General features: G+C 38.7%; 2 protein-coding genes across 2 annotated transcripts in view; one reads left to right on the top strand and one right to left on the bottom strand.

Annotated features, from left to right (window-relative positions):
* Positions 1-19,538, top strand: part of si:ch1073-145m9.1 (uncharacterized) — a 158,481-nt gene extending 138,943 nt beyond the window's left edge. Inside the window, exon 9 of the mRNA XM_060848115.1 lies at positions 19,463-19,538. Coding sequence (XP_060704098.1) covers positions 19,463-19,507 — 45 coding nt within the window. The 3' untranslated portion in view covers positions 19,508-19,538. The remainder of the gene's footprint in view (positions 1-19,462) is intronic.
* appbp2 (amyloid beta precursor protein (cytoplasmic tail) binding protein 2) overlaps positions 1-21,355 on the bottom strand; it is a 90,099-nt gene that overhangs the window by 7,725 nt on the left and 61,019 nt on the right. The window contains exons 5-11 of the mRNA XM_060848111.1: positions 15,248-15,416; positions 13,359-13,448; positions 11,421-11,488; positions 9,378-9,483; positions 7,379-7,503; positions 6,845-6,930; positions 1,475-1,665 (exon numbers count right to left, since the gene is read on the bottom strand). Coding sequence (XP_060704094.1) covers positions 1,475-1,665; positions 6,845-6,930; positions 7,379-7,503; positions 9,378-9,483; positions 11,421-11,488; positions 13,359-13,448; positions 15,248-15,416 — 835 coding nt within the window. The remainder of the gene's footprint in view (positions 1-1,474; positions 1,666-6,844; positions 6,931-7,378; positions 7,504-9,377; positions 9,484-11,420; positions 11,489-13,358; positions 13,449-15,247; positions 15,417-21,355) is intronic.

Genomic DNA, 21,355 nt, shown 5'->3' with positions numbered 1-21,355 from the left:
ACCCTATCCACGTCTGTCATGATTATATAAACCTCTATTAGATCACCCCTCAGCCTCCGACAGTCCAGGGAAAGCAGCCTCAACCTGTTCAGCCTCTATTTATAACTCAAACCCTCCTTATAGCTTCATCCAGAGACTCACTGATGATGAAATGTCTGAAAATGAACCTTCCAGCTCAATGAGCAAACCTATAATTAGAACCTCAACCTGAGCTACAAATCTTCTCAAAATTCCCTAGCACAAACCTTCCATCCCAGCAACTTCCTTGTAAATCTTTTCTGAACTCTTTTCTGAGTTTCAGAACTTCTTTCCTATAGCAGGGAGACCATAAGTGCACACAGTATTCCAAAGGTGGCCTAACCAATGTGCTGTATGGCTGCAACACAACATCTAACGCCTGTATTCAATGTACTGACCAATACTGACAGATGTACCAAAAATTTTCTTCACCAACCAGTCTACCCGAGACTTCTCTTTCGAGGAACTTGCATCCCTTTGTTCGGCAACCCACCCAGGACCCTACCATTAGCTGTACAAGTCCTGACCTGTTTGCAACACCTCACATTTTTATTTAAAGTAAACTCCATCTATCATTCTTTGGCCCATCTGATCAAAGTCTCATTGTACACCAAGATAACATTCTTCCTGGTCTGCTACGCCATGAATTTTTTTTCTTTATTGCCAAGGAGCAAAAAAGATTCAAATAGGTCCAGTATAACTTATCAATTTCTGGATTAGTAGTGCTGGAAGAGCACAGCAGTTTCCTAATTTCCCCTTCCCCCACCTCACCCCAGTACCAAACTTCCAGCTCAGCACTGTCCCCATGACTTGTCCTACCTGTTTATCTTCTTTTCCACCAATCCACTCCACCCTCCCCCACTCACCTATTGTACTCTATGCTACTTTCTCCCCACCCTCCTCTCACTTATCTCTGCACCCTTCAGGCTATCTGCCTGTATTCCTGATGAAGGGCTTTTGCCGAAACATCGATTTTACTGCTCCTCGGATGCTGCCTGAACTGCTGTGCTCTTCCAGCACCACTAATCTGGTTTCCAGCATCTACAGTCATTGTTGGACACTGATAAGTTATGGTAAAAACAATGAACCTTCAGTTTCAATGGTTCCAAACAGCAAGGCTGGCATTAGGAATGCCTTTTTATGGCCAACATGAATAATTTGAACTCGTTCATTTATCCACACAAATAACCAGCATACAGCTGAAAAATTTCCTAATTTTAAACTATTTAAGTAAATAAAACAAACAATTTAGATTTGCTGGTAGTTCTTTTTTTGTCAGCAGCTGTAAAAGTACATTGCTTTTCAAGCCAACATACTGACTCTAACCTAATGCGCTCCAATGGCATTACGTGGAATGTGGAAGCAACTTCAGTAACCCTTAAGTTCAAAGGTTAAAGAAAGAAGAGAATGCGAACTGAAAACACATTGTTAACTAGGAAAGCTGTACATAATTTACCTTGAACTTCCGCATAGATTGATAGAGCCTGCCGAGGTTTCCATAGTGCTTCGCAGTCTGCACATTGAATTCACCAAAGGCTTTCTTGGCTAACTGGAGTGAAGAAAGGTGCAAATCATGAGCCTCCTGAAGAAGCCGTTGCTCAGTTTCCTTGTTATGACAGTCAATAGCAATCTCCTCCAGTATAAGCGCTGCAAAGAAAACATGACAAAAATCAACCTGAAAACAGATTTCAGAGGATTAGGACTAGTGACAGAAACCTGGAGAATCTATTAATCTGGATGACTAAAAGTAGAAGATCTATCAGGCTGACCACATTCATTTCAAGAAAGCAGCATAAGAGCAATTAGAAATGTTAGGGAATACATATTAGCCGTGCCAGCAATACTCTTTTTCCGTAAATTAATTTGGGGAAAAAAAAAACGGATCAGATACTTATTATACAGTCAGGTATAGCATGAAAGCAAAAGAGAAAGCAAATAATGAAGCCAAGGGCAGTGGGAAACCAGAGAATTGGAAAGAGATAGTGGAGGCGTTGGTGGTGATCTTTCAGGAATTGCTATTATCGAGGAGGGTCCCAGAAAACTGGAAAACTGCTAATGTGACACCATTCTTTAAAAAGGGAGTAAGGCAAAAAACAGAAATTTACAGACTGATTAGCCTAACCTTGGTCGTGGGTAAGATCCTGGAATCCATTGCGAACAATGAGATTTCTGAATCACTGCACATGTGTGGGGAAAATAAGACAGAATCAGCATGATTTCATGCTAGAATTCTTTGAGGAAGTAATAAGCGGGTTAGATCAAGGAGAACCAATCGATGTTATCTACCTGGACTGCAAGAAAGCCTTTGACAAGGTGCTGCACAGGAGGCTTTGGAGTAAGGCAAGGGCCCATGGTGTTAGAGGCAAGGTGCTAGCATAGATAGAAGCTTGGCTGTCTGGCAGGAAGCAGACAGTGGGGATAAAAGGGTCCTTCTCAGGATGACAGTTGGTGACAAATAGTGTTTCACAAGTCTCAAAATTGGGACTACAACTTTTCACTTTATGCATTAATGATCTGGGTGAAGGAACGGAGGGCATTATGGCTAAGTTTGCAGATGATACAAAGAAAGGTAGAAACATTGAGGTGGCGGAGAGGCTGCAGAAGGATTTGGAAAGGTTAGGAGAGTGGGCAAAGAAGTGGCAGATGGAGTACAATTGTGGAAACGTGTAAGATTATGCACTTTGGTAGGAAGTATAGAGGTATGGACTATTTCCTAAATAGGGAGAAAATTCAGAAGTCTGAAGTGCAAAGAGACTTGCGAGTTCTAGCCCTGGACTCCCTCAAGGTAAACTTGCAGGTTGAATCAGTAGTTGGGAAGGCACATGCAATGATGGCATTTATTTTGAGGACTTGAATATAAATGCAGGGATGTACTTCAGAGGCGGTAGAAGGCTCTGGTCAGACGGCATTTGGAGTATTGTGCGTAGTTTTGGGTCCCATGTCTCAGAAAGGATGTACTGGCCTTGAAGCATTTTCAGAAGAGGTTCACAAAAGTGGTCCCAGGAATGAAAAGTTTAACATATGAGGAATGTTGGAGGACCTCTGGGTTTATACTCAATGGCGTTTAGAAGGATGAGGGGGATCTAATCAAAGCATACATAATACTGAGTGGCCTGGACAGAGTGGATGTTGTGAATATGTTTCCATTAGTAGGAGTGACTAAGACCCAAGGGCACAGTCTTAGAGTAAAGGGAAGACTTTTTAGAATGGAGATAAAGGCGAAACTTCTTCAGTCAGAGAGTGTGGTGAATCTATGGAATTCATTGCCACAGAAAGCTGTGGAGGCCAGCTCAGCGAATACATTTAAGACTGAAATAGATAGGTTTTGGAGTATCAAAGGGATCAAGGGTTATGGAGAGAATGTGGGAGAATGGGGTTGAGAAACATATCAGCCATGATTGAATGGCAGAGCAGACTCAATGGGCTGAATGGCCTAATTTCTGCTCCTACGTCTTATGGTCATATGTGAATGGAGATACATATGACGGACTCAGTTGGAGAAGTATGTTTATTGTCATTATGTACTGATTTCAGCATCTTGGATGAAAAATATATAAATCCTCAGCGTGCTCTACAAATTACAGACCTCACATTCCTAAATCACATCACTTTCTTCCCCCCCCCCCCCGCCACAACTAAAATACCAATACGAAGGAAAGGGCAGACATATTGAATTATTAGATCAGCGTTTAGAATGAGAGATGACATGCCAGACATTCCCAAGGAAACAGATATTGAATAAAAGATGATTCACCAAAATTAACGCAAGCAAAACAGCAGTAAATAATATTAAAATAGGCACCAAAATTTGACACTCACATTTTTAAAAGAACATTTTAAAAGAAAGAACTAACTGTAGTCTAAGGTCCTTTTGAATTAGGAAAATTTCCTTTCGATTAGAAAACTGCATGTGTTGAGAAGGGAAACATGGGACCCATAACACGAGTTATTGGCACTAGCAATTACAATGAATGATAGTGCGATTGAATGTATTGAAATTTTCAGTTGATCAGAAAAGACTGGCGTTGTAAAAGATGGTCATGCCCAAAAGGAATGTTTTGGAGGCAGCCTAGAGTTTGGACAGGGAATTGTCTCTGGATGTTGTTATTTATGAATTTCAGGGCACTGGATAAAATTCCATCATTAAAAAACTGTTAACTCACGTTAAAGACAATGGAATCAAAGTCAAATTACTGATCAAGTTCAGAAGTTGACTGAGTGGCAGGTGAAAGAGGTTTATGAAATTGAGGGGCATGCATAAGGTAAATAGATACGGTCTTTTCTCCAGGGTGGGGGAGTCTAAAACTAGATTTCATAGGTTTAGGGTGAGGGGAAATTATTTGAAATGGACCTGAAGGACAATCTTTTCACGCAGAGGAGGGTGCATGTACGGAATGAGTTGCCTGAGGAAATGGTGGAGGTTGATACAATTACACACTTTTTAAAAGGCATCTGGATGAATAAGAGAACAGGAAGGGTTTAGAGGGATATGGGCCAAATGCTGGCAAATGGGACTACATTAATTTAGGATATTGTGCAGTACTCCAATTGCCAGGGTTACCAGTGATAGTCCACAAGGATCCAATTAGTACCTCAACTATGCTTTTTGGCATGGATATTTCATTAGGCAGTTAATTGCTGGAGCGACACTGCCCGGGGTTGTGTGTTGGGACAGTGCAGAATCCCAGATGGAGCATATTAGATTCAGATGTACAGCACGGAAACAGACTGTTCAGTCCAATTTCCCCATGCCAACCAGATATCCTAAATTAATGTAGTCCCATTTGCCAGCATTTGGCCCATATCCCTCTAAACCCTTCCTATTCTCTTATTCATCCAGATGCCTTTTAAAAAGTGTGTAATTGTATCAGCCTCCACCATTTCCTCAGGCAACTCATTCCGTACATGCACCCTCCTCTGCGTGAAAAGGTTGTCCTTCAGGTCCATTTCAAATAATTTCCCCTCACCCTAAACCTATGAAATCTAGTTTTGGGCTCCCCCACCCTGGAGAAAAGACCGTATCTATTTACCTTATGCATGCCCCACAATTTCATAAACCTCTATAAAGGTCACCCCTCCGTCTCTGACGTTCCAGGAAAAATAACCCCAGTCTATTCAACCTCTCCCTATAGGCCAAACCCTCCAACCCTGGCAACATCCTTGTAAATCTTAACTTTAAGTTTCATAACATCGTTCCTGTAGCAGGAGACCAGAATTGTTTGCAGTATTCCAAAAGCAGTCTAACTAAAGTCCTGTACAGCTGCAACATAACTTTCCAACTCCGACATTCAATGCTCTGACCAATAAAGGCAAGCATACCAAAAGCCTTCTTAACTGTCCTATCTACCTATGACTCCACTTTCAAAAGAACTATGAACCTGCTCTCCAAAGGTCTCTTTGTTCGGCACCACTCCCCAGGACCTTACCATTAAGTGTGTAAGTCCTTCCCTGATTTGCTTTTCCAAAATGCAGCACTTTACATTTATTAAATTAAACTCCATCTGCCAAACCTCAGCCCATTGGCTCATCTGATCAAGATCCCATTGTACTCCGAGGTAACTTTTTTCTCTGTCCACTACACCTCCAATTTTGACATCATCTACAAACTTATTAACCATAACTCCAATGTTCACATCTAAATAATTTATATAAATTACATCATTTATATTCCATAGGAAATATCTAAAACATAGAATACAAGGAGTAGAAGTAGTCATTCTTCACATACAAAGCAGTGGTTTGACTAAACTTGGAGTACTGCAAACAGCTATGGTAATCACCAGGCAGTTTTATCTCAAAAATATTACAGACTTCTGTACTATTTACATTAATCAAATAAGTTTTTCACATTAGTTTTCTGCATAATTTTGACTTCTTGGCTTCCATCCAAATATTCTCAAATTGGTAGTAGTAGATATGTGTCAGCTCAAATAATAGTTCAAGTTCATTCATAATTACAAATCAGTACACTAACAACTATTTCAAGATAAAATGTTTTGGTTGATCAGACTGAAAATAGCCACCATGTATTAATTCCATGCAGTGTGTGGACATATTTATTCTAAAGAATCATGTATGTGTAAACTATCTGAGCTGAGTTTCAACACTGTTCACAGCACGAGTGAAGACCAAGTATCCTCAGAAGGATAAAAAAAATTATTAAATTCCTCTATAACTGTGTATGGAGTTTGCACATTCTCCCAATGTCTGCGTGGGTTTCCTCCCACAGTCGAAAGATGTGCACGTGAGGTGCGTTAGGTGAATTGGCCATGCTAAATTACCCATAGGTGAAGGGTTAAATGTAGGGGAATGGGTTTGGGTGGGTTGCTCTCCGAAGGGTCGGTGTGGACATGTTAGGCCGAAGGGCCTGTTTCCACACTAAGTAATTTAATCTAATCTAATAACACCAGCAAGTTGCTACTATATGAGTAGTATTAGCAGAGGCTTTAAGAAGAGCTTGCCTGACAGATACTTAGCCTATCAGGGAGCATACAGATGCAAAGCACACAGGAAAAAGAATCATACCTCTAGGAAATCTGTTATTTAGTATTCTACTTCGAAGTTTGTTCCATCGTTAGCTTTTCTTTTAAATGTGCATTTTAATGGTCTTACTATTAGAGAAAAGACAATAGGCTTGCATGTTCTTTGATGCTATTCTTAAAAATTAAAAGGGTAAAGAGCAAAATATTTTTGTTATACAATTAAAGTATATTTCCTGCAGATTGAATTTTACATCTATAGTTCAGACAGATAAGTGTAAGATATTCAAAGTTCAAAAATACTGAGTCATAAGATTTGAACAAACAGTGAATTCTAATAAACAGACCTTTAACCCTTTTAGAAGAAGCCAACAATAAATGGTCTTCAGGAAGGATATGAGTGATGATGTCTATGGCACGTTCAGCATGGAATCTGTAAGGAATCAAAAAGTATATTCTTAACTTTAAAAAATGAATATTGTTTCCATCAGGGTAGAAGACATGTAAACTCCAAAGTTTTACTTCATTTTGTTAAAATATGGATGATGAAGTCTTTGTTTGACAAGGGAAAGGAAAGAGGAAGGAAAGAAAAAAATCTAAATCCAGTTAGAGCAGATGCAGATCCAAATGCACAAATAGTTAAAATAGTATAACCTACAAATATAAGCTCTGATACAAAACATTATATATGACAGATTTACATCCTGTTTTCCACTGTTCTCAGAGGTGAAAACAACATTTGAATTATGTCACCCGTTCTCAATCTAATTAAAATGCTGAAAAAAAAATGCAAAAAAGTTTCCATTCCAACTGATGAGCATTTTTAACTTGCTATTAGCAATAGAAAACAGTGCTGACATGTAACAAACTAGGTAACTTACAGTGCATTGTCAAACTTCCCAGAACTGTACTGATGTACGTAAGAAGAATAGGCCAGGTCTTCATGAGCTGTTGCTACGTGGATGTTCTTGCCTCCAAATACTGACTGCCGGATATCGAGTGCTGTCTATTGTTCAAAGTTAAAGTTTAAAATTAACTTGGATAAGTTGCAACACCACCCACTTGTAAAATTCTTTAGACAAAAACAGTTGTAAATATCAAAAAAAGAAATAAACTAATTATATATATATATATATATATATACTCTATGTGCCTGCCTAAATGGAGTAAGTCTGCATAACTTTTGAAGTCATCTTATGGCTCAATTGAAAGATCACAAATAGTGAAGCTCAAATCAAGCTGCCATTTGCTTAAAATAAAAGAACCCCAAGTTAGAGGACAGCTACAGGTAGTGCCTGGGTTACAAGCAGTTCCTTTCGTGCATCCATTCACAAGTTGATTTGTACGCATGTCAGATCTTTAAAATTACACCCTCAATACAGGATCACATTTGTAAGTAGGATGATGTTTGTAAATTGGGGAACCCCTGTATCATAATTGAGCAAGTTTTAACGGCTTATAAGTCAATGTCTTTTTGGCACAGTCGCATTGTTCCAACACTTTCCTATATTAAATTTTCATTGGCTAGCCAATGTTTCAACTGGAGAATTTTAATAACAATGACATTAGTTAGCACTTAAAGAAAATCATGTAATAAAAAGGAAAAATATTCAAAGCCTTCCCGAAAAATAAATATTGACAAAAATGACCAACTGCTCTTTCCTCACTGTAAAACAAAGACTACATTAATCATTGGTGACTTTAATGTTCATGTAGATTGTCAAAATCAAAGGTAGCCCCGAGGAAGAATTAATAGATTGTATTTAGGATAGTTTCCCAGAACAAATGGATCTAACCATGCATCAGGCTACTTTAGATCTAGCAATGTGAAATAAGGCAAGTTTAATAAATGATCTCAAAATAAAAGATCGTTTCGGAAATTGTGATCTTAACATGGTAGAATTTAGCATTCTTGTTGACAGTAATAAAACTTCACAGGCAATTCTGCTAAACCTAAACAAAAGTTACCAAAGAACAAGGGCAGAGTAGGCTGAAGTGGACTAGGAAATAAGTTTAGCAGAGGAAAATGGTTGATAAAGAAGACAGCTTGCATTTATATAATCATACATGATAAAGAAAGAAATGGATGAGGCAAGATGGAAGTGACCAAAAATCCTGCACAAGAAATATGTATTGAATGAAAACAAAAAAGAAAGATTTCAGGAATGGAATCCACAGCAAATTAAGCAAGATGTCAGGAGTCACACTATTGGCTCAGGAGGGCAGGAAGTATTTTGAGGGGGGCAAGGGGTTGCTGTATGACTAGAACAGAGTCATAACAGGGAATTAAAAGCATTTAAATTAGAATGAATAGTAACAATTTCAGGTGCAAACAATTAGACTCAATATAGTTTGCAAGGCGATGATAAAGGAAGAACTTGGTCTGAGAGCAAGAAAAGGGCAGCTGAGGTTTTGAAATGAAATGAAGATGAAAGAAATACAGGTTAATTACAAGCAGGTAGCGACAACTAATTGACTATAAATTGTGGACAAGAGTGATAAATATATATATTTAAATATGTTGGGGCTCATCATCTGATATGTAATGGAAGCCAAAGCTCAAGCTCGAAAACTAGACTCAAAGTGATATGCTATTGCAGACTAACGTCATGGGGAAACAATAAAATCCAGTTACAAGTAGAAGTTCCATCTGAAATAAGAGGACAGGATGGATGCATCACTAGCAAAAGGTGTGAGCAAGTGTGTGGCAGGACAAAAGTTGTTAGCTTTGGGCTTCCCATTTTTTTGATTTAAAGGAAGTACAGCTGATTCAAGATTGAATACAGTCTAATAATATGCTTCCAATTTGCAGACTTAAGAACATAATTGAAAATTTAAAATACACCTTAACTGGCAACAAGAAGAAAAATTCCAACATACCTGATAAATAGCAACTGATTGACAAATATTATCTACGTTGAGCAAGTAAAATCCATAATCTAAGAGGGTATCAGAGTATTTGGGATGCTTTTGACCAAAATGCTCCCTACAAGAAAAATTACATTTCTGTAGTAAATATTCAAAACATGCAATGGTGTTTGAAATACTAAAGTATGTTGAAACGAAAAAGCAAGTCCTCTGCTTCAACAAAAGGGCAAATGTTATTAATACTATCTTATCAAAACTGTCTTTCCCTCTCATTCAATTTCCATACCTGTTTTGTAAAGCTTATTTTTTTGTTCACGGCTTCGTCATCATTTCGGGTATAACACTTCTTCAGGGAGGAAAGGTTATACCTGAAATGTTGACCTATCAACCTCATCATGCTGCCTGGCTTGCTGTACTCTTCCAGCTTCCTGCTTGTCTACTCTGCATTCTTGCATCTGCAGGTTTTTTTAAAATCTCTATCACTCTGTCTCTTCATGTCCAGTTTATTTTGTTTCTCGTTATCACAGAAAATGCAACATAATGTACATACAAATTTAAAGGTGGAGGCCATTCAACCCTTCAAGTCTGCTCTGCCATTCAAAAAAGATAACAGCTGATCTGATCAGTAATTTTTTTCACTAACTCTTTGACTAGCCAAGCAGTCAAAAGATAATCTACTACTGCCTTAAAGATACAGTAAGACTGTCTCCACTGTCCTCTTGGGAAAGTGGTTCATCTCTGACTTAAATAGAAGACTTTTTAAAATTCTACAGCCGAGTTCTCATCTCTCCCACGAGGGGAAATATCCTTCTAGCATCCATTATCAAGTCCTAGCTAGATCTTAAAAGTCTCAATAAGATCATCTTGCACTTCTCTAAATTGGACATACGGTCAGCCTGGAGAAAGTGAGGACTGCAGATGCTGGAGACCAGAGTTAAAAAAACGTGGTGCTGGAACAACACAGCAGGTCAGGCAGCATCCGAGGAGCAGGAGAATCGACGTTTCAGGCATAAGCCCTTCTTCAGGAATGAGGCTGGTGTGCCAAGCAGGCAGCCTTACCAACTTTTCAAGTCAGACAGCAATCCTCAATCCAGTTATCAGTTGACTGTTAACCTTCTCATAATTATTTCCAATACTCTAACATCCTGAATGCCCTGTCCAGATGTGGCAAAACATTCATTTCTATACAGCATTCCCTGTGCAATAAGTAACAGCACTCTATTTGTGTTCCTAATAGCTTGTTATATGTATCTCAAAAAGTGAGCATGCAAATACATCAGGAGATGTAGATCACCTTGTACTTGGATTCTGCAACTGTTCCCTAATTAAATAATTTACTTTTTGGAAAAAAAACTGTTCCTGCCAAAGTAGCTAAGTTCATAATTTCCTACACTGTATTCCAGTTACCAATTTTTGTCACTCAACTTAATCTACCCATGTCCTTTTCCTAGTTCCTTGTGTCCTGTTCACACTTTATTTTCCTACCTCTCTTTATGTCAAAGATCTGTGTCAAAGTAAAGAGTAGCATATCAGTCAATTCTTTGTTAAGAAAATGCATTCACAGGACGTAGGTATCGCTAGCTCAGCTACCATTCGTTGCCCCATTCTTAATTGCCGAGAAGGTAGTTGAGAGTCAACCACATTGCTGTGGCTCTGAAGTCACATGTAAACCAGAACCACAGAATGCCAGATTTCCTTCCCTGAAGGACATTAGTGAGCCAGATGGGTTTTATGACAATTGACAAAGGTTTCATGGTCACCAGTAGATTCTTAATTCCAGATTTTGTTTTATTGAATTTAGATTCCCCCATCTGCTTTAGCAGGATTTGAATCTGGGTTCCTACAACAGTAGCAGAGTTCCTGGATCAAATAGTCTAGCGATGTTATCACTAGACTATTGCCAGCTCATTTGTTAAGTTGTGGGTAGGACAGTTAAGTAAAACGTAACAGAAAAGTGATTAGGACAGACATCAGTCTGGCTATTACAAGAAGGTCTAAGAGAACCCTGTAATTTAGATTAAGATTCTCTTGAATTATGTTTGCAAGGAAACTTACCGCGCTAAATACACAGCATGTTTTATTAACTGCTCTGCTTTCTTGAATTCCCGTTTCACTACGCAAGCCTAGGGAACAGAAATAATTCAAATTACAAAACTGCAAATGACTTCATTTTAGTATTCCTAATAATGTGAATTAGATTCACAGTTATACAACTCATCCATGACGACCAAGTTTCCTAAACTGTACTAGTCCTATTTGCCTGCTTTCGTCCCACATCCCTCTTAATTTTTCCAATTTATTTAACTGTCCACATAGCTTTTAAATGTTCTAATTATCCCTGCCTCTACCACCTCATTCCATACAAGAACCACCCTCTACACACAAAAAAAAGAGAGTTGTCCTTCAGATCCTTTTTAAATCTTTCCCATTTCATCTTAGCCCTTGACCTCTAGATTTGGACTCTCCTTGAGAAAAAAGACCATATCTATGCCCCTCATGGTTTTATAAACCTGCATAAAAGGTCACCCCTCAATCTCCTATGCTCCAGAAGCAAAAAAGGCCCCAGCCTATTCAGCCTTACCCCAACAAAAACTCTCCAGTTTTGTTAACATGCTTGTAAATAGATTTTTTTGCACCCTTTCCAGTTTAATAACATCCTTTCAAAGCATAGAAATTAGAATAGTACACAGTATTTTAAATGTGGTCTGACCAAATGCTCATACAGTCATAACACGACATCTCAACGCCTGTACTCAGTGCTCTGACCAATGAAGGTAGACATGCCAAACATCTTTATCATCTTGTCTACCTGTGACCTCACTTTCAAGGAACTATGCATCTGAACCCCTTAGGGTCTCTGTTCAGCAACATTCCCTAGGACCCTACCATTAACCATAAAGTCCTGTATTGGTTCGTTTTATCAAAATGCAACACAAAATAAATTCCATCTGTCATTCCTCAGCCCAGTTGATCTCAGATATGAGTTGTACTCTTAGTTAACCTTCTTCACTGTCCACTAAACCAATTTTGGTGCCATCTGCAAACTTACTAACAATGCCTCCTATATTCTCATTCAAATCATTTATCTAAATGACATGCAAAGGTGGACCCAGTACAGATCCCTGTGGAACACCGCTGGTCCCAGGACTTTGGACAAAACAAAAAAAAATCTTGTTTTTTTTCCTCAGAATGTATCACGCATCATGAAAATTGTAAACGCAATGAAAAAAGAAGATACAAATTCTCATTATCATCAGTAATTAATTTTCCATGTATCTTGTTTTAAAAAAGAAACTGCAGGAAGAGAATAGTGTCTTATGCTTGTTTTGGAGGCATTACATGTGGTGCACATAAAGGACAGGAATTAATTTTATATTTGTGCGGAAAGCAATTTGTAACTCAGGTAAAATGAATAGGAGAAGGTATGGTATTAAAAAGTTTATTTGGAAAACGGCTTATGTACTCTACCCCAGAATACATACTAGAACATTAGATAGAAATTTCATCCTGGCAAATTTTTTGTTAATGAAAGAAAATTATAGACGATTAGTATAGAAACTTTATAATGTTAAAGGCACTATATTTCACCACTCAATCCTTCCTGGAAATTTTCATTACATTTATTTAGTCCCAAGCAACTCATGGATCTGTATGTTCCGCATGTTAAATCTGCAAGTTACATCTGAATTTTGCTATTGAAAGAATTAAAAACAAAAATAATACTTGTTTCTTCCTTTCACATCATGAAAAATATCCCAACTAGGCAGATGTGTTTAACTAACTATATCTGACACTAATTAATCAGAGTAAGATTAAATAAAGTGCATATCATCACACCAATTTGTAGAACAGAAGAGGTAAGTACATTTGTTTTTTTTTGATGATGACTTAAATGTTTAACAAATTAGAACTTTCAACAATTAAATGTTTTGCATTTTTGTCTAGACAATTTCAAAATGCATCAACTATACCTCATAACTGCAAATTACTCACTTTTGAAGCTTGCCTCAAAACATCAACTGCTACTTTCACGGGCAAGCCAACTGTGATTTCCTTCATGGCTTCTACACACCACTTATAAGCCTAGAAAAACAAGTGCATGGCAATTACCATTTAAATAGGATATACAACACTTGTCAACTTTCTACAATACTGTAATACATTAATACTAACTCCAATAAGGTAGGACATTGCACATAATCAAGATTACACTGCAATACACACTCCAAGTTCATTAAGTGAGAAATGCAGGAGCAGTCCAGTGCATAGTGGTACTTAAAACATTTCCTAAAGTAATTTGGTTACCTGAAATCTTAATGCTCTCACTTTGATTACAACATCCACCACTCTAGCCAAATCTAAAAATGGTAACCATCCGAGTCAAAAGGTATACCAAGTCCCAATAAAGAGATGACATTACTCAATGCCTTGACCTTTAAACATAGATGTAGACTCAATCCTTTGATCTTCCCGGGAAGTTAGCACAATATCCCCAAGAAAGAAAATCTACATTGTAAACATACCAATCACATTTGCCTGCTTATACTACTTTAAAACCAGTTCAAACACATCTGTGAAAGTAAACTTAGATAAAAGACAATGTAACAGTAGTGAGGGGTACAACACAATTTCAGTAAAGACATTAGTCATAACCTCATTTCAACCACAACTTTGAGATGCTCCGAAGATGTGAAAAGTACAATATAAGTGATCTTCATTCTTTTTTGTATATCCACGCTTGTATCTCAATAACTTGCGCTCTTAGGTTGTTACGGTCAAGGCCCACATTAGAGACTTGAACAAATAATCTAGAGGAGAAAGTGAGGTCCGCAGATGCTGGAGATCAGAGCTGAAAATGTGTTGCTGGAAAAGCGCAGCAGGTCAGGCAGCATCCAAAGAATAGGAGATTCGACGTTTCGGGCATAAGCCCTTCTTCAGGAATCCTGTTCAGGAAACGTCGAATCTCCTGTTCCTTGGATGCTGCCTGACCTGCCGCGCTTTTCCAGCAACACATTTTCAGCAAATAATTTAGAGTTTGTCATTGCAGCATAAAGGCAATATATTTCTGGCTTTTTAAATGAGGCAATTAAAATCCTGGCTTTTTTTTAAACTTAAGTCCACTTGAAAGAACACTGAAATAATGGGAGGCTCTCTATTGCTCGTAATCAATATCTATTCCTTAACTAAGTCCACAAACTGATTATCTGGCTCCCTGCTACTTGTGGAACCTTGCTCTGTGCAAGCTGACATGTTTTCCTACATCATAACAGGGAATGCACTTAAAAACTATTCTCTGATATAACATTGCAAAATGTAAGGGTATGGAAACAAGCTTGTTTTCTCAAACACTTTGCAAATCAAAGTTTCCAAACCTTTTAAACCAAATTTGAAAATCTGTATCTTGATAATTCTATCCAAACACTATAGTGACAGATCATTCAAACATGGAACTTCAAATGTACTATGGTGAATTTAAGTCAGTTTACAGTACTGATATGAACAAATATCTTACATTTTCTACTCTCTCAAACGTAATTACTCTCACTGATATATTACAAGGATCTGCCAAGTAGGCAAGCTATTCAAACAGGGCCTGAACCTGAAGCTGTCTCAACACAGTGCAATAGAAGCAAGCAGATCAGGGGGCATCCAAGAGAAATGAATACTGTGAAACTTCTGTTAATTTTCTCCTTCCTATGTCAGGTCACTGGATCAATTTTCACTTACTGTATAGAGTGAGATCAACTACTGCAGACTTTACCTGACATACAATCGCCATGCTGTGTGATTGTATGTACAGTTATACATTTCTTGAAACAAACAAATCATATATATACACATTACAGACATTTTGGTCATCAACTCCAGTATTCTGAACCTACCTCATCATAATGACTTTTAGCAAAGAGTAATGCACATAGCTCTCCAAAGAGTGCTGCTCTATTTGCCTGGTGACCATGTTTTGCCAGTTTATCGATGTAGGTTTGGGCAAGTTTGTAGGTCTCTTCCCCCAAGTGGTACTTACAATTGCCATTGCGCACGTGGAGTAACCTTGAAACCAAACAAATTGGGAGTCAGAAATCATAATATCTGAAAGACATAACCCAAAATCTATTACTCACTGTGATCATTTTTAGCATTTTTCATCAAAGGTAACTGAATGTAAAGAAAATTCCAGGCCGTCAATGTTGTTGCACTGATAGAACAAAAGTGATGTACTGAAAATTGCAAGGAAATTTGGACATATGAGGCATCTGAAAGACCTGGAGAAGTTCAGAATTATTTGATTAAAGCTTAAAGCTTCTACTTGATCAGAACATAGAACATAGAAAAGTACAGCACAGAACAGGCCTTTTGGCCCATGATGTTGTGCTGAGATTTAATCCTAATGTCAAATATAATAACTTAACATATGCACCCCTCAACTCACTGCTATCCATGCGCATGTCCAGCAGTCGCTGAAATATCCCCAATGACTCTGCTTCCACCACCACAGCTGGCAATGCATTCCATGCATTCACAACTCTCTGCGTAAAGAACCTACCTCTGACGTCTCCTTTATGCCTTCCTCCTAATATCGTCAAACTATGACTTATTGGAGACTTATCAATCTTAATGTTTTCCAAAATTTCCAGCACATCAACTTCAATCAATTTTGATCTGGTCAAAACTGTATCCCAGATCCTCTAAGTTTTCATTTAGAGCAAGTTCCCTTTCCTTGGTGAAAACTGAAGCAAAAAACTGATTTAGGGCTTCCCCTATCTGCTTAGACTCCACACAAAAGTTCTCTACGCTATCCCTGATCAACCTTTCTTCATAAGGCAAGCCCTCCAGTCCAGGCAGCATCCTGGTAAATCTTCTTTGCACCCTCTCCAAAAGCCGCTGTATCTTTCCTATAGTAGGGCGACCAGAACTGTACACAATATTCCAAATGTGGTCTCACCAGGGACTTGGAGAGCTCATGGCTCTTAAACTCGATCCCCCTGTTAATGAAAGCCAAAACACTATATGCTTTCTTAACAACCCTATCCACTTGGGTGGCAACTTTGAGGAATCTATGTATTTGTACACCCAGATCCCTCTGTTCCTCAACATTGCCAAGAATCCGGTCTTTAGTCCTATATTCAGCATACGAGTTCAACCTTCCAAAATGCATCACTTCACATTTATTCAGGTTGAACTCCATCTGCCATTTCTCTGCCCAGCTCTGCATTCTGTCTATGTCGCGCTGCAGCCTGCAATAGCACTCTATACTATCGACAACGCCTTCAACCTTACTGTCACCTGCAAATTTACTGACCCACCCCTCAACCTCTTCATCCAAGTCATTTATAAAAACTACAAAGAGCAGAGGCCCAAGAACAGAGTCCTGCGGGACTCCACTCAACACTGACCTCCAGGCAGAATATTTCCCATCTACAACCACTCTCTACCTTCCGTCAGCAGCTAATTCTGAATCTAGATAACCAAATCTCCCTGTATCCCATACTTCCTGACTTTATGAATGAGCCTACCATGGGGCACCCTATCAAATCCTTGTTGAAATCCATATACACCAAATCCACTGCTCAACCCTCGACCTGTCTTGTCACCTCCTCAAAGAGCTCAATAAGATTTGTGAGGCATGACCTGCCCCTCACAAAGCCATGCTGACTACCTTCAATCACGCTATGCTTTGCCAAATAGTCATAAATCCTATCCCTCAGAATTCTTTTCAAAATTTTGCTGATCACAGACGCAAGATTGACTGGTTTATAATTGCCAGGGATTTCCCTATTACCCATTTTGAAAAGAGGAACAACATTCACCTCCTTCCAATCCTCTGGTACAACTCCTGTGGAGAGTGAGGAGGCAAATATTCTCACAAGCTTAGCAACCTCCTTTCTTGCTTCCCGGAGCAGACTAGGATAAATCTGGTCTGGCCCTGGAGACTTATCAATCTTAATGTTTTCCAAAATTTCCAGCACATCAACTTCAATCAATTTTGATCTGGTCAAAACTGTATCCCAGATCCTCTAAGTTTTCATTTAGAGCAAGTTCCCTTTCCTTGGTGAAAACTGAAGCAAAAAACTGATTTAGGGCTTCCCCTATCTGCTTAGACTCCACACAAAAGTTCTCTACGCTATCCCTGATCAGTCCTACCTTCTCCCTGATCATTCTCTTATTTGTCATGTATGAGTAAAATGCCTTTGGGTTCTCCCTAATCCTAAGTGCCAAGCCTTTTTCATGCCCCCTCCTGGCTCTCCTCAGTTCAATTCCGAGCTCCTTTCTAGCTAGCCTGTAATCCTCTAAAGCTGTGCTAGATCCTTGTTTCCTCCACCTCACATAAGTTGCCTTCTTTCTTTTGACGAGAAGTTCCTCTGTTCTCGGCATCCAAGGTTCCCTAATCTTACCCCTTCTTACCTGTCTCAGAGGAACAAATTTGTGCATCACTCGCAACAACTGCTCCAGATGTCTGCTGTGCCCTTTCTGTGGAACAATTGCTCCCAGTCTGTACTTACACACTCCTGTCTGATAGCGTCATAATTTCCTTTTCGCTAATTAAATATCTTCCCTCGGTAACTGCTCCTTTCACTCTCTAAGGCTATGCTAAATGTGAGGCAGTTGTGATCACTGTCACCAAAGTGCTCTCCCACCACGAGATCTGACACCTGTCCTGGCTCATTGCAGAGCACCAAATCCAAAATGGTCTCTCCCCTCGTCAATCTGTTTACATACTGAGTAAGGAGCCCCTCCTGAACACACCTGACGAAAATGGCTCCATCCAAACCATCTGCACTTAGGAAGTTCCAGTCGATATTGGGGAAGTTGAAATCACCCATAACAACAACCCTGCTACTTTTGCATTTTTCCAGCATCTGCTCACCTAGGAGATCTTCAATCTCTCTACTGCTATTAGGTGGTCTGTAGAAAACCCCCAATGCAGTGGTTGTTGCCTTGCTGTTCCTAACTTCCTCCCATACTGACTCAGTAGACAAAACCCTTCCTCAACAATCTTAGTTTCTGTAGCTGTGATGTACTCTCTGACTTTTTTGGTGCACTGTGACAAGTTGCTACTCTTGCTCTATCATGATGGTGGGGGAGGGAGATGAGACAAATGAGAGAACACAAATGTACCTTTGATCTCTTAAATGCACATGATCATGTGCTAGGCTTGCTCAGGTGTTTAGTCATTAATGATTTCAAATGGTCTTACCCAGCGAACCATGAAGATTTCACATGTTTTTCATTTGTCAATTAAACTGGCAGTTGGTGGGTGAGGAATAACCAAATTTAGTGAATTTAAAATGAAAAATCCCTTTGCTGAAGGGACAGGATGTTTCATGCTCTTGCATGTCTATTCCACAACCTTCTGAAAATAGGAGCCTGTGAAGTTCCTGACCTACACCATTCTTCCAAAAAATAAACTTTAAGCTTAGGTGACATTGTTGGGGGAAAACAAAACAAGTCAACTAAGTAGGTTAGTAGAACAGGAACAATTATTCCTCAACTACAACGTACTGCACCAGAGGCCAAGAGTCATCTTCCACTGCAGAGGGCTATTATATATAATCTAAAATGAATAGATTTGACAAGGATTGAGATAACAGTGTAATATTTAAAAATTACAAATACTGCACCTGGGGTTTCTACATGTATGATAATGTTAAAATGCTTCTGGATGAAACATGTTTCATAGCCTCTTAATACAATATTGCAGATGAGAAAAACAATATTTAGGTTGAATATACTGTAAGTCCTAGAAACAGAATTGAAAATACTAAAGTTTCCACTATGAAAATGTTACCAAAATGGCATAAGATTACAATTAAGCATATTTTTAAAGTGTAATAGTCTATGCTTATACTAAATGTTAACAGAATCTTAAATGTACATTCTGAATTTTTACTTGAATAGATTCCTTTATGATTCAGCCACTTAATAAACCAGTAAGTTCACAGCAACTGACAACATTCCTAATATGAACTGGAATCTTTAATGCTGATTACTCTTTAAAAGGATTAATATATTTGCTCAGTATCTAAGAACCAAACTGTTGTACCCTAAACTCAGGTACCCATTTTACAGCTAAATGTTACATGTTTTCAATTTTTCAGAACACTTTGGGACTGCCATCTGGTCATACACACAGGTGCGTGTAAGCTCTCAGTTCAGAACAACATTCACTTTCTCTAAAAGGTACAGTACACACCTTCAACTTCATAACAGGACTACATTTCCAATATAGAATTCAACAGATTTTTTTTTCTAAACCATAATTGAAGTTCCTCAAAACACAGAAGAAGAAAACTGCAAATAATAGCCTGATTTCTGCAACAAGTGATGAACTAACAATGCTAACCTTTCACTAGACTTTTAAAACTGGAACTAGCTGTTAGGGCTACCCATGACTGAATAGTACCAAATGACCAATGACAGCTGCCCCTGACAAGCTCTGTAGAACATGGCTGACAGTAGTTAAGTCTGTGGGAAAATACTTGATCAATGTGATCGCAGCAGGTCGAACAAGTTTAATCAAGGTTACTGGCGGGGATAGAACGGGCAGCTGCATTTGCTTACATAGACAAGAACATTTTACAGTAAGTAATTGTTTCACTCTGCTGCAATATTAATAGTAATTTTTTGTTTGGATCCTTCATAATCATAGATATAGATTCCAAAGTAGTTATAGATCCACATATATTTTTAAAAAATCACCAAAATGAAACCACTTTCAGCCAACAGAAATGGCCCCTCTTATCACTAGAGTCTGTGAAAACATTATGATCGTGGGTGGACCATCAACCTGTCCACTTCTTTGTCATTCAGTGATTTTACTTGGAGATATGGGGGGGGGGGTGCACTGGGCAATGTGCTCTCTAAGTTTTAAAGCTGTATACAGTCGGAGGATTTTGTGTGCCTTACTGCAAAGAAAATCTGAAGCTGTAACAAAATTGTACCAAAATAAAAAGTTATACCTGAATCTCCTTCCAGACTCTATGGCTCTCACTGGAAAATATGAGTTCTAACACTAGCATAATTAGAAATCAAAAAAAGCACATTTCTGATGAGGGAATTGGGGTATGTGAACAGGGCAAGCAAGTGTACATCTTTTAAACAAAATCAGTTTGAAGAGCAGCCTCACAGTGCCAGAGACCTGGGTTCAATTTCCGCCTCAGGCAACTGTCTGTTTGGAGTTTGCACATTCTCCCAGTGTTTGTGTGGGTTTCCTCCGGGTGCTCCTGTTTCCTCCCACAGTCCAAAAATGTGCAGGTTAGGTGAATTGGCCATGCTAAAATTGCCCACAGTATTAGGTGAAGGGGTAAATGTAAGGGAATGGGTCTTGCTGGGTTGCTCTTCGTCAGCCTGTTTCCACACTGCAGGAAGTGAAAGCTGGAATAGTTAATTCAATGTTAAATCATCTACAGAGAAACTAAAGCAAAGAAAGGAAAGACTAAAGAGGAGCCTGGGGGTGGGGGGGAGAAGTGAAGTGGTGGGGGGAGGGGAAGAGAGGGAAGGAAAAAAAGTATTAAAAGTTTCATTTATATTTTAATACATTTGAAAGCTTCGTCTGGAAGCAAGATACAATTACAATAGGATCTATAAAAGGTCTGGGACAGTAATTTCCTGATTTTCATGTATTAGTGTGAACATGCAGTCACTGGAGAGGTATTGTTTGATTGAGTACTGATAGCATCACCATTACAGTCCCACAAAATCTGGGCATTTGACTAGTTGCATCATGGACTGGAAAGTATAATATGTACAACTATTTATCAAGTTGTTTCTGTTGTGATGGCGTTGTAATCCTGCAATTGCTAAAATTTAGAAAAAATCTAATCCGATAATAAAAAAATCTGGATCTTTAAAGGTGGAATACTATTTTCCTTCTGAAAAGGACAATTGCAATTTGGGGCCTCACAATTCCACTGTTCAGAAAAGTGGAATGCAAAGTGATATATTCTCATGTATTCCATCAAAAATCAGGTGATTGACTGTCATGGGTTGAA

This window comes from Hemiscyllium ocellatum, chromosome 31, assembly GCF_020745735.1.
Source record: "Hemiscyllium ocellatum isolate sHemOce1 chromosome 31, sHemOce1.pat.X.cur, whole genome shotgun sequence".
NCBI classification, from domain to species: Eukaryota; Metazoa; Chordata; class Chondrichthyes; order Orectolobiformes; family Hemiscylliidae; genus Hemiscyllium; species Hemiscyllium ocellatum.
The sequence above is the reverse complement of the archived record's forward strand: the minus strand, read 5'-3'. Positions and strand labels throughout refer to the sequence as shown.